This window comes from Fistularia commersonii, chromosome 23 (genome assembly GCF_037954325.1).
Source record: "Fistularia commersonii isolate RoL2024-O1a breed Wild chromosome 23, RoL_Fcom_v1.0, whole genome shotgun sequence".
NCBI classification, from domain to species: Eukaryota; Metazoa; Chordata; class Actinopteri; order Syngnathiformes; family Fistulariidae; genus Fistularia; species Fistularia commersonii.
This window is the reverse complement of record NC_141306.1, coordinates 3,632,245-3,646,287: the sequence shown is the minus strand read 5'-3', so window position 1 is coordinate 3,646,287 and position 14,043 is coordinate 3,632,245. Positions and strand designations below refer to the sequence as shown.

The 14,043-nt window shown below is 43.7% G+C and overlaps 1 protein-coding gene across 1 annotated transcript in view; it reads left to right on the top strand.

The window, feature by feature from the left end:
• The window catches only part of ror2 (receptor tyrosine kinase-like orphan receptor 2), a 68,412-nt gene extending 55,514 nt beyond the window's left edge, over positions 1 to 12,898 (top strand). The window contains exons 5-9 of the mRNA XM_086170685.1: positions 2,577 to 2,698; positions 3,983 to 4,297; positions 6,288 to 6,542; positions 8,233 to 8,438; positions 10,618 to 12,898. Coding sequence (XP_086026811.1) covers positions 2,577 to 2,698; positions 3,983 to 4,297; positions 6,288 to 6,542; positions 8,233 to 8,438; positions 10,618 to 12,075 — 2,356 coding nt within the window. The 3' untranslated portion in view covers positions 12,076 to 12,898. The remainder of the gene's footprint in view (positions 1 to 2,576; positions 2,699 to 3,982; positions 4,298 to 6,287; positions 6,543 to 8,232; positions 8,439 to 10,617) is intronic.
• The last annotated feature ends 1,145 nt before the right edge of the window (positions 12,899 to 14,043 follow it).

Sequence of the window (14,043 nt, the reverse complement as noted above, 5' to 3'; positions counted from 1 at the left end):
TTACCCTGTACAGCGATCAAGTGACGGGACGGAACGGAACGATAGGCTGACGTCTATTTTATATTTTTTTAATGTCATGTGATCTACCAGTATTACCTTTGCGATCGACGTATGAAGCGCCCCTGGTCTAGGTCATGTGTATAACATATTAGTTTTGCTCAACTTACAAAACGCCACAGTGAAAAAGCAGGAGGGGAGGCAGCCAGTACCACTGCCTCACTGCGTAATATGCTAGCAAAAAAAACGTAAAGTAGAGAAAGTCAAGTGCGATGTGTCAGTCAGTTTGATTCCATTTTTTGTTACCCAGATTGCAACAATGGAAGATAATATACATACATATATATATATATATATATATATATAAAAATGTGCAAAAAACCTTCTCAAAACTGGACTATCGATCAATCCAGAGCTAAATGATTTGCTCCAAACAACGGGACAGAAAATATGACGCTCTTTTCAAACAGAGCGGTGCATATTTAGCATACAGCCAGAATTGGACTGAACAAGGGTGCTTTTCTTCCTAGCAATGATCTCTATTGAGAGACTTTTAAATGTAAAAGAAGTTAAAGAGGAATTTTACACCAAAATTATAGAGATGTTTATCCAGAAGGACAGACGGATGGATTTAATTTACAGGTAGAGGTAAGACCACGCATACATTGCTGTCCTGCTGTAGTCCACAACAAAATTTAAATTAAACATTGTGCTTTGGCCAAATATGTACCTTACCTATGTGTGATAAGGGATATAAAAGACGGTGTGCAAGCAGACAGTTGGTGAATTGTGAATTTATGCTAAAATAAATGTAATTACTCCTTAAAGTTGAATAATTAATTAATATTAGTATTTGACTGTTTGACTTATTTGTTTTAAGACAATCAGACATTTTAAGACATTCTTGCGGGCCGCATAGAATGAGGTGGCGGGCCACATTTGGCCCGCGGGCCTTGAGTTTGACATGTGGGAATACAATATATACTGCTCAAAAAAATTAAGGGAACACCTGAACAACACAATGTAACTCCAAGTCAATCACACTTCTGTGAAATCATAGTGTCCACTTAGGAAGCAACACAGATTCATTTTGACTTGTTTTAAGGACATTACATCAAAGTTGGATCAGCCTGGAGTTTGTTTTTACACTTTAATTTTGAGTGTGATTCCTAATCCAGACCTCCATGGGTTGATAGATTTGATTTCCATTGATCATTTTTGTGTGATTTTGTTGTCAGCACATTCAACTGTGTAAAGAGCAAAGTATTTCATAAGAATATTTCATTCATTTAGATCTAGGATGTGTTTTTTAAGTGTTCCCTTTATTTTTTTGAGCATTGTATTTAAAATCCGTATCCCTGCAAAAATCACAGCACAGACAAGCCTCTAATCTGCTGCCTATTTATTCGTAGATTTTTTTTATTATTATTATTTTTGTCTTATTTTGTCTTGCCTTTCTATTTATACTTTATACTTGCAATTGCTTTCATTTTTTTTTCTCTGGAAACGCTGCTGTGACAAAAGAACTTCCCCTATGGGGATCAACAAAGTTTATCTTAATATAGTGCAATAAAACTGACCCATATATTTACCTGTTTATATACTCTTACATTTCATTTTTTATTTTTTCTATTGATTTTCACCTATTTTTATATTGATGCTTGTATTTTTTTTTTTTATCTATTACCAACAAAAAGCAATTTTCCCTTTGGGCCCAACGAAGTGATTGTTAGCCCGCGGAAAAGGCCTCCTGATGCGACGCGCCTTTATTCGCCTTTTCCGTGCACGTACCCGCCGCATGTTTGCTCTCTGGATTAACATCTAATCCTCACACACACTGAACATCTGAATGACCTTCAGGAAACCTGAAAACCTGTCTTTTGTAAACAAGTTCAGATTAGTGTGTTTGATCAACGTAATGCTAAGGCAGTACCAGCAACCGCTAGCGTGCGTCGCGCCCAGATCCACGTCCTCTATACAAACCCTATATACTTATATACATATATTTAAAGATATAGGTGTAATGAAAGACGGGCTGCTCGAAGTGCAGCGAGATGTCGGTAAGTGAAGCACTTGCAGTGACAGCACTTTGATATCCGTCCAGCGCTAAATGTAGAGCCGAGCCACGGCTTCCAGATGGCTCGGCTCTCTCGCTCTTCACCGGAGGAATTGACATTAGTTTGATAATAATGCATCCTTCTGTTCTTTTCTAAACTTTTTTTTTTTTTTTTTCGAACGATACGCTGGAATGTACTCCGCCTCGGAGCGAGGATTCGAAATTCACCCGCGCACGATTGGTCGAATCTAATCGATGGGTCGTCCAGGTTTTGAAAGTTATCCGAGAAACCATTTTGCACAACCGAACTCGATCGTCCCGATCTCACTTTTATTTTTCACTTTTTAATGCCAGTTAGATGTTTCTTTAACGACGTCAACCGAAACAAATTCCCCCGTAGTTGCAAAATGACTTGGCGAATCAAGCGATTCTGGATCTGAGCCTCCAAAACAGCCTTAATCGCTAATTTCTGCTCAACTTTTCTGCGTCTACCAACTGTTTTGGTTTGTTTTTCTGTCCTTAGGTCACATGAAAAGGGTTTTTGCCAGCCGTACCGAGGCATCGCCTGCGCTCGCTTCATCGGCAACCAGAGCATTTACGTGGAGTCCCTGCAGATGCAGGGCGAGAGCGAGAACCGAATCACCGGTAAGGAAAGCAAAAGACAGGAATACGGCGACTTAGGAGCTTAATTCGTGCCGTGACCCAGTTTGTAGCTCCGTTTGCTCATGTAGCAGGTAAATACACCCATTGAAACGAATTGAAACGCTATAAATTTCTGCTGCTTGTTTTTGTTTGGGTTTAAAATGAGAAAAATGTACTTAAGAAATAACAAGGAATGTGTCAAAAAATAACAATGCACCATAAAGAGAATCTAAAGAAATAAGCTGGATTTATTAAATGTATTTATCTCGAAGATTGGGCAACTTGGGGTTTTCGTTCAATCTATTGCCTAACTTAACTTACCGTATTATCTAGACTACTGAGCGCGCCTGAATATAAGCCGCGCCAGCTAAAAACAACTAAATAAATATACGTGTACATATATGTATATCTGTAAGCCGCAGGTGTCCACGTTGTAACATGAGATTTATACAGAAACATTGTTTTTTTACTTTTAATTCTAACAGTGTTTGTAATAATAATGATAATGATAGTGATAATAAATAACACAAGGAAAAGTCCATCCATTTTCTATCCCCACTTTTTCCTACTCTAGCTGATCGCTATTTTCGTCTTCTTCAGTGTCGGAATTGAACGGCCTCAGAATTTCCCGGTAATTTAATCGTCCCGATGTGACGAGGCTAAATGTTTTGGCGGCATGAAGCTCGTTAGCCCCCACAAAAAACATAAATTAGCCGCATCGTTGTTTAACCCGGGGTGTTCAAAAAGCATGTGAAAAATGAAGCGGAATTTATGGTACTGACTACACACTTAATGCTACAATGCTAGCATTAAGTGCTAATGCTAAGATACTAAAAGTAACTTTGCTACACTTTATCGCTAAACTTCATGTAGCAATAGAGTGAATGCAAACTTCTCCATCACACCTCGCGCATGTTTTCCATGATTTCCGCCGGACTAGAAGATGCTAAAAGTAACTTTGCTACACTTTATCGCTAAATTCGTTTAGCAATAGAGTGAATGCCAACTTCTCCATCACACCTTGCTCATGTTTTCCATGATTCCCGCCGAGCTACCCTACAGCGGGCGGCGCATCCGACTGTCTGCAAACACCACTTCACGGAAAGCGGCGTCCACGTCGGTGTCAAACGCTCGTCCCGCTCGCTTCTAGCTCGTATCTCAGCTCGTATTACAAAGCAACAAAAAAAAAAAATCGACTGAGCGACGGCTCGTATCCCGAAACATTCAACTTATAGTTTCAACTGTAAACTCAAGCTCCCACGGTGTGTCTTGTTTCCCGGCCGCCAGCCGCCTTCACCATGATCGGCACCTCCACCCACCTGTCGGACCAGTGCTCCAGGTTCGCCATCCCGTCCTTCTGCTACTACGTCTTCCCGCTCTGCGACGAGGGCTACCGGGGGCCGCGGCGGCGCCAGCTCTGCAGGGACGAATGCGAAGCCCTGGAGAACAACCTGTGCCACGCCGAGTACACCATCGCGCGGTCCAACCCCATGATCCTCATGCAGCTTGAGCTGCCCAACTGCCGCCTGCTGCCCCGTCCCGGCACGGCCGACGCCGCGTCCTGCATGAGGATCGGAGTGCCGCCGGAAGAACTCGGCACATGTGAGTCAGAGACTTTTAAAGACGGGCCGCTATAGGATGAGATCGATGAGCAGCGCCGGGTAGAGGACGGGTAACACAAGACATTAAACGATGAAAATAAATTTAAAAAGGACAGACAACAAAAAGTAAAAAAAATTGAAATAGATGACGATCTGCTCTGTGAGCTGGAGTAAAATGACGTGAGTGAGTTTAATTAGCCCAAGGGCCAGCAATTTTTACCACGAGAGCCGTTTGGACCCGTTTCCCCCAACAGTAAAGAAAACAACGGGAGACACGCAACCCTTTCAAAATTTAAAATGAATTCACGCAGCATACAATGTCTTTTAATTTATTTATTTATTTATTTATTTTTAATTTATTTATTTTGCTTTACGGCACGCATAAATAAATAAAATATGTGTTTCTTTTTTTTTTTTTTAAATCAATGAACAACTGCAGAGAGAACAAAATTAGATTTTTGCATGAGACAAAACATTTTGAATTCCGAATTAAAAGACATCGGGTCGAAGATTACTTTTAAGCAAAATACTCAATATCTATTTGAGTCCTTCTTGTATTTATGAATAAAAAAAAAGGCGAATTTCAATTATCCTACGGCAGCAAACAAAAAAGGCCTCTGTTTGTGTGTCATCCTTTTACTGGTGCGTGCAGTCACTTATTAAATGCGACAGAAATATTTGAACACTTTTTACTTATTTTGTTTTAATTTAAAATTATATTTTAAACATGAACTGATTAAAATGAAATAAATTTTGATTCATTCTCATTTATTTTTAAAAAACGCATCAGAGGGGGAGTTAAAGAGCCGTGGGTTGCCGACCCAGGAGCTAGAAATTAGGACCGTCCAAGGAAACACCTGAATAAATTTCCATCCGCATGAAATAAAGAACACCTGCGTTTTAAATCCTCACGAAGGTGTGGATTTCTTTACATTGTTTACTCACACATGAACGACATAAGTGACTGGCTAGCATGTGTCCAATATATGTCTAAATTTTATTATATGATCCAATCATTTTTATTTACAATATCGCTAAATTTGCATAATTTTCTGTTCAAATATGGTGGAAAGACACTAAATGAGTGCTGGTTTGTGCAATTCTTCACAAACCGGGTTGAGCTGCTCAATTTTTTTTTTTCACTCACATTGAGCACTAGTAATTGTTTTCTCCATAGTCTATGTCACATGTGTCAAACTCAAGGTCCCATTCTACGTGGCGTCTCCATGTTCCCCCCATGTCTTTGTGAGTTCCAGTCCAAAAACATGCAGGAGCTTCATTGGAGACAATATTTGCCCAGATGTTTGAATAAGCGTGAACAGTTGTACCTTTACATGGCCTGTGAACGAATGAGTGAATAGTTGTACGTCTCTATACGTGCTCCTGTAAATGAGACAATGAATGTTTGCACGTCTCTATATGGCGTGCGAATGAGAGTGAACGGGTGTCCGTTTCTATGAATAAATGAGTGAATGATTGCATGACTTGAGAGTATGAATGTTTTAATGGCCTCATATGCCATGTGAATGAATAAGTGAATGGTCGTGCATCTATTTGTCACCTGGTAAATAAACAAGAGAATGGTTGCAATTTTCTTTCATGTGAATGAGAGAATGAATGGTTGTATGTCTCAATATACCACATGAATGAATGAGTGAATGGCTGTTTGTCATGGGAATGAATGAATGGTTGATTGTCATTGGAATGAATGAATGAACAAATGAATGAATGAATGGTTGTTGGTTTGTCTTTATTTGTCGCACTATGAACGAATGAATGGTTGTATGTCTCGATGTGATGCATGAATGGGCACGAGTCTCCTTAGGACTTGTGAATGAGAGAGTGAATGGTCGCCCAATGAGAGCTGGAAAAGACTCCAGGAGTGCAGGATTGGCGGCATGAATGAATGAATGAATGAATGAAAGCAAAGCCATTTCAAACTGCGGGCTAATTTTCAAGAACATTGTTTATTTTCCCGGCCTGTCTCGCAGACTCCCCCGCAGACCAGAGCTGCTACAACGGGAGCGGGGCCGAGTACAGGGGCACCGTCAGCGTCACCAGGTCCGGCCACCACTGCCAGCCGTGGAGCTCCCAGTACCCCCACAATCACCACTTGTCCAAAGAATACCCCGAGCTGTGGGGGAGTCACAACTTCTGTCGGAACCCCGGGGGCGAGATGGAGGCGCCCTGGTGCTTCACCCTCAACCCCCAGGTCAGGGTGGACCTCTGTGACATCCAGCCGTGTAGTAAGTACAGTCATATGTAACATTGGGTACCAAAAAAACAAGCAAAAAAACAACTTTTGACATTAATTCATCTTAAAATACTCTCAAGTTGACATTTTTAGTGTATAAGAATGCAGTGAGGGGCTGTGCTTTTCACGCCTAGGCCTTCAGTAGTGCTCCATTTATCAAGCCACCCCTCAATAACTTTTTTATGGCTGTAAAAACTATCTTATTATGCAGACATGCGTCTCATTGCCGCTTTGGTTAGGAAAGTCAAATTTCAGAAGCAGTGTGGCTCCAAACGCCATTTTGACGGACAAATCCTTTGCCTCGCTGTAACAGGCCTGCTAACTTCAGATTTGCCCGACCTTTCTTAATAATTTCAAGGTTCTCTTGAAAAGTCCGTGTTGAAAATGGTATAGACAATAAACCTGCAACCACATCAATTTCTTGTCTTTCTTAATCCATCATGAGTTGACAAATTTGCCATGAGAGCAACACAACTAGCTTGCTACAAATGCAGCTTGCTAGCTCTGGCTCGTACACTACCTGACTAGCCAATCAAAGTACATGCGACACACTGACGTTACCGTAGCCTTCTAGAAGGCCTTGGTGTTGCAACTCGAAATCTGATTGCTTGAAGCAACAGTTTCAGCGACACTTATTTTTTTGCTAGAGCGCCTATGAATCTGATTGTTCAGACCTCCAGGCAGATTTTTTTGACTTTCACCCTGCCTGGCAACAAATAATGCCTGAAATGTGATTGGTTAAATTCTTTTATATGAAAATACATGTCTGGAAGCAGCACAACCAGGGAAAAAGCTATGAAATGAAGCGGACAGACCATTAGGAATTATTCAACAAGTACAAAATATGGACAAGATATAATTAAAATCAGTAAATATTTTTTAGGCCAGCAGAGAAGGCCTTGCAGGCCCTGATGGCCCACCACTGTAAGAATGACTGGTCTCCACCCGCTGCTTGAAACAAAAAGCCCGGTGCAAAATTGGCATTCAGTCCCAGCTGTCCATCTTGAAATGCAAATGTGCGAGAAACACATGTCAACGATTAGGCTGAGAAAACTGTCGGAAACCGTTTATACCTTCAAACTACGAGCACGTCCTCGGCGTGCACGGACTGACCCCGCGGGAGTCGAGCGTTCAGCCGCTCCCGTCAATATTCCCCCCCGTTCGCGATTGTCCACCTTTGCGATTATCGATTAACTTATAACCCGGTGCTTCACATGCGTTTCTTTTTAAGTTAGCATCTTACCAGGATCAAGCGGAGGTCGCGTTCACGAGCCGGCGTGTAAAATGTTATGACGTTTTGACAGCTCGGACGATCGTAACAGTACCCTGGGAGTTAATGTTGCGTGATGCGTAGTTTCGCATTACGACTGCGGGCTGGAAACGGCCTTCAGATCGCCGCCATGGATAGCGGGGGGGGGGGTTTTGTCGGCGCCGCATGGAACAGCTGAGTTTTGTGTTACCGGTCAGCGGTGCGTGAATGTCACTTTGCGTTAACGCCAACTTCCCGGACGGGATGGTGATTTTTAGACAAACATTCGAAGGAGACGTTTGAAATAATCTTGTTTCTGTTAACCCGGAGGGCAGATGGAATAGAAGACGGTGTATTAGCGTAGCATTGTACGCTTCTTATTTGCGCGCGTGATAGCTTAGCGTCCTACAATCTTGATTTTTACCTCCTCCAGAGCCTCCGGAGAACCCAAGGAAAGACATCCTTTTCATCCTGATCCCCGCGATCGCCATCCCTCTGGTGACGGCCTGCCTGTTCTTCCTGGTTTGCATGTGTCGCAACAAGCAGAAGGCGCCGAGCGACACGCCGCCGCGCTGCCAGCTCAACAGCTCGCCCACGTCGGACACGGAGCTTTCTCTGCTCGGTCAGCAGAAACACCAGGTAAAGCCAACGCCTCGGTGACATCGTCCAAAAAAAATCATTAACTTAATCAGATTTACCGATGAAAATCCTCGGGGAGTTTTTTTTTCTCGCACTCTCTCGGCAGTGATTAGCAATTAGCCGGCGCGATCGGATTAAGGGCAATTTGGTCTGAATGTGCGGACGAAGGGAAGCTGAAATAACAAGGCCCTCTGAGCGAGATTTAACCGCTCGGTGTCTGGATTGCATGCGAGAATGGAAGGGTATCGCCTTGAAAATCCCGATTCTGTTTCTGTGTTTATATTTATTCAGACCTTTAAAAAAAAAAAAAAAAAAAAAAAAAAACGAGACAAGAGAGACCCTTTTCAAGGGAAACCTGAGAACACCAGAAATTAATAACCGCCATTTATGGTCCGAGTCATAAAAACATCAGCTAGTAAAAACCTTCAAGTCGTCTGAGGGGGAACGAAGGGGTCTCAGTTCGGGGCCGTTCGCGGTTCGTCCCGTTTAAAAAAAAAAAAAAGGTCAAAGAGTTGGATTGTCCCTCCGAGCTGCGGGGATTCGTGGGTAAATGTTTGAGCGCGCAGACCCGAAACATTTGGTCATTTAATTTGTTCATTTTTATCACTTTGACAATGAGCGATGACTCGGGAGCAGCAGGAAATTACATTGTGAGAAACAACAGAGGTTGAATCAAAAAATTGAATTTTGCATTATTCATTCATGCGCTTATTATTCTTTAACGTCTAATGCGCAGTCGAGGAACGGCCACAACTATTCGCACGTATCCAGACGTCTGATCTGCCCCGCTGTCATTCAAACATACCATAATTTCAGGACTTATAAGCCGCTACTTTTTTCTCACGCTTTGAACACTGCGGCTTAAACAATGACGCGGGTGATTTATGGATTTTTTTCGGGGCTAACGAGCTTCACGCCGCCAAAACATTTAGCCTCGTCACATCGCACCGATGAAACGACCGTGAAATTCTGAGGCCGTTCAGTTACGACACCGAAGAAGACGATTTTAGCGGTTTTAGCGCGCGGGAGGAAGACCAAAACTCAAGATTCTAAGTGTTTATTGTCACATGCACAGTGTAGACACGTGGACGGTGAAACTCCCACATTGCTGTCTGCAGTGCATTTGGATATCTATTGATAGGAAGAGTGTAAACATTATTATAAATACGATTATAGATATGAATATACAGTGCATTATAAGACATTATTAGCGACGATAGCGATTAGCTGGAACGGGACGAAGCCGGGATCGAAAACAGATGGATGGATGGACTTTTCCTTGTGTTATTTATTATTGATCTTTTTGATCAGCCGTGTTACAGGTACAAGCACTTCCAGTACATACAGTGCTCAAAAAAATAAAGGGAACACTTAAAAAACACATCCTAGATCTAAATGAATGAAATATTCTTATGAAATACTTTGCTCTTTACACAGTTGAATGTGCTGACAACAAAATCACACAAAAATTATCAATGGAAATCAATTGTATCAACCCATGGAGGTCTGATTAGGAATCACACTCAAAATTAAAGTGCAAAAACAAACTCCAGGCTGATCCAACTTTGATATAATGTCCTTAAAACAAGTCAAAATGAATCTGTGTTGCTTCCTGAGTGGACACTATGATTTCACACAAGTGTGATTGACTTGGAGTTACATTGTGTTGTTCAAGTGTTCCCTTTATTTTTTTGAGCAGTATATTTGTGGATGTTACCGATATGTATTTAATTAAAAGATTAAAAAAATGTTTCTGTGTAAATATCTAAGGCTTGTACACATATTTATTTTCAGCCGCCGCGGCTTATATTCAGGTGCGTCCAATAGTCTAGAAATGACGGGACTCAATATTTGCGGGTTGACACGGGCGCTGTTACAGTCACATGCACTGCGTAGAAACATGTGAAACGGTGAAATCCCTACTTTGCTGTCCGCGGTGCGACTGACAAAGTGCAAATGCGAGGACGAGCGCACTTTAAAGTGGTAATAATTACATGCACTGTGAAAGGCGTTATAGGTCATGAATGAATGAATGGTGCCGTCCAATAATATTTCAACTGTGGCGCAATGGGGTGCAATGAAGATGAATATTCAGTTACTGTCTGAGCCGTCTCAGTACTTGTCGTTTTCAAATACGACTTTTGTCAGGTATTCACGTTCTACCGTTTTCCGATCGCAGGCCAAGCTGCGTGAGATCAACATCTCGGCAGTGCGATTCATGGAGGAGCTGGGGGAGGATCGCTTCGGCAAGGTTTACAAGGGCCACCTGTACGGCACCGCGCCCGGCGAGCAGACCCAGGTCGTGGCCATCAAGACGTTGAAGGACAAGATCGATCCGGCGCTCACCGAGGAATTTCGCCACGAGGTCATGCTCCGCTTTCACCTGCAGCACCAAAACGTGGTCTGCCTTCTGGGCGCCGTCACCAAGGAGCAGCCCATGAGTATGATATTCGCGTATTCGAGCTTGGGCGATCTGCACGAGTATCTGGTGATGCGCTCCCCGAACTCCGACGTGGGCAGCTCCGACGACGACAGGACGGTCAAGTCTACGCTGGAGCAGGCGGACTTCCTCCACGTCATCACGCAGGTGGCCGCGGGGATGGAGTACCTCTCCGCTCAGCAGGTCGTCCACAAAGACCTCGCCGCCAGGAACGTGATGGTCTTCGACAAGCTCAGCGTCAAGATTCTGGATCTGGGCCTCTTCAGGGACGTCTACTCCGCCGATTACTACAATCTCAAGGGCACCGGCCCCTTCCCCATTCGTTGGATGTCCCCGGAGGCCGTCGTGTACGGGAAGTTCTCCACCGACTCCGACATTTGGTCTTACGGCGTCCTGATGTGGGAGACCTTCAGCTACGGCCTGCAGCCGTATTGCGGCTACTCCAACGCGGACGTGATGGAGATGGTACGCAACCGCCAGTTGCTCCCGTGCCCGGACGACTGCCCGGCCTGGGTTTACACCCTCATGCTGGAGTGCTGGAGTGAATTCCAAGCGAGGAGGCCGCGCTTCAAGGACATCCACACGCGTTTGCGCTCCTGGGAAAGCATCTCCAACTACAACAGCTCCGCTCAGACTTCGGGCACCAGCAACACCACCCAGACCAGCTCCCTCAGCACCAGCCCCGTTAGCAACATCAGCATGAGCACGGCGAACGCGGCGCGCTACACCAGCCCCAAGAAGAGCTCGCCCTTCCACCAGCCCCAGTTCATGCCCATGAAGGGTCAGATGCATCGGCCGATGGTGCCCCCGCAGCTTTACATCCCCGTCAACGGCTACCACCCCATGCCCGCTTACCCTTACCTCCAGAACTTTTACCCCATGCAGATCCCCATGGCCATGCCGCACCAGCCCATCCACCACCCGCCGCAGGTGGTGTCCAAACCCGGCTCCCAGCACAGCGGCAGCGGCTCGACGTCCACGGGCTACGTCACCAACGCCGTTTCCAATAATTCAGGGACGGAGCGAGCGGCTTTGCTAAGCGAGGACTCCAAGACCAACGAGGCCGACTTGGTCGACAGGGTCTCCGGCGGAGAGCTGCAGCCGAACGAGCACTTGTCGGTGCCCGAAACGGAATTGCTCGGCGATAATGAGCATCAACAGACTGATGAACTGGTGATCCACCTGTCGGACACATAAGTCTAGTTAAAGACGATCAAGGTGTTTTTTTTTTTTTTTTGTTTTTCTTCTAAGCTGTTTGCTATTGTTTCAATGGGCAGCGCAAAATTGAAGGGAGCTCTTTTGCAGAACAGTGACTGAATGTTTTGATAGCAAGGCCTAACTTTGGGTAGCGAATGACTCACTTCGCTTTTTAATCATCTATCCATTGACACGTTTCTTTTTTTTAAATGCGGACCATTCCGAGAAAAAAGTTGCTGCGCGACCCGAACTTGTGATTTTAGCTGCCGCCCGGTCTTCTCCGGGCGTGCCCGGCGGGACGATGACCCGAAAAGCCTCCGGTTTCACCGCGCCCTCGAATCATCACCGGGAAAATCGGACGTTTCGCTCATCGAGGACAAAATCGAGGGAGGTTTTTACGATTTTTGAAACTCAGAATGTATGACGGATAGAGCGATCGTGCGTTATTGTTGTTCGTATTTCAAGTCAATGGATGGCTTTGCTAACTCATAGAGAAATACTTTGCAACAAACAGTATGTCTGTCCAACAACACTACCAATGATTGTATCCTGTTTGTGCGTCAGTGGAGTGGCACAGATCCCACCCTCCATATTTCAACTTGGATAACAAAGATGTACAGATTTGTAATTTATGTGCTGTAATTTGAACATTTAATTTGTTCATATATAAAGTGTTTGTTTTTTTTTCAATATGTGAACATGGCTAAGCGCGGTGTTGAAACGTTGTCTTCGCCGCCGGACGTATGCTTCCTTTTGTAACATGGCCAACATATCGTGCACATTCCTTTATGGAGTTATCCAATAAAATAAAAGTACATGACAGTTTGTGAAATAGTCCTTGGCTAGATAGTCACTTGGTCGAAGCCCTCCGAGGTCGGCGGTTCAATTCCCGGCTCCTTCAGGTCTGCGTGCGGAAGTTTCCTCGAGCAAGAACTCCCAAGTTGCTCCCGACGGTCTGGTTGGCGCCACGAGTGAATGCAATCTGGTGTAAAGCGACCCGTTTGTCAAAAGATTTGGAAGGAACACGCGGAAAACTATCGTTTCACTCCTGCTCACATCTAAAGACAGGTTTTTAGGTGTAGCCTAGCTTCAGACGGAGATTTTAGACAAGGCTACAGCTAGTTTCTTTCGGCAAGTTTTTCCCACCACGCGACGTTTTGCCCGGTTATTTGCGAAGCCTCTGCTATTTCTGTCGGAGAATTCACATCGTCCACGCCGGGCTAAGACAATAAAACAAGACTCACCAGGAGGAGCTTGACAGGTTGGAAACTTTGGCTAGTTTTTACAAACCGTCTGAATTGTCTTGAAAGTGTGATTTAATTTCCACACCGGTGAAGATATAAAATTATCATCATTCCCAAAACCTCACTTGACATCAGAGAAACCATTAATGGTTTAGTAATTCCATGTTTTTTTTCAATGATCACATCATTTCTAAATGCTTTTAATTTATTATTTTGATTACTCCCACCTTTCTAGAGGAGTTGCAGTTCATTTTAAATGTGACATGAGATATAAAAGGTAGGACAGACACCTTTTCTATAGTTTTATGTGCACAGTAAATGGCCACCATGTCCAGGGTTGCATAGTGACATGATTTCTACACTTACTGTGTATTTGCATGTTTTATTTTGCAATATATTGGCATGTATACACCAAGGACTGATTCATTTCTACAATTTTCTTTGGGCACAATGTATGATTAGGCGATATAATCTAAAATCAAGGGATATAAAATGATTTTTGGTGGCTCAGCATGACAGGAACATCTATTTTTTTCAATTTAGACAAAATTTACTCGTTTTAAGGCTAATATGTAGCGAATGTAGAGCGACATTGAGAGTATTTACTGGTAGACAGCGCCCCCTAGTGGACAAAGATGGAATTGTTTCTAAACTGCTGGCCAATCAGGTCATGGTTAAATTCAAATAAATCATACACAGGTTTTTATAGCTAATAGTGTTTTAT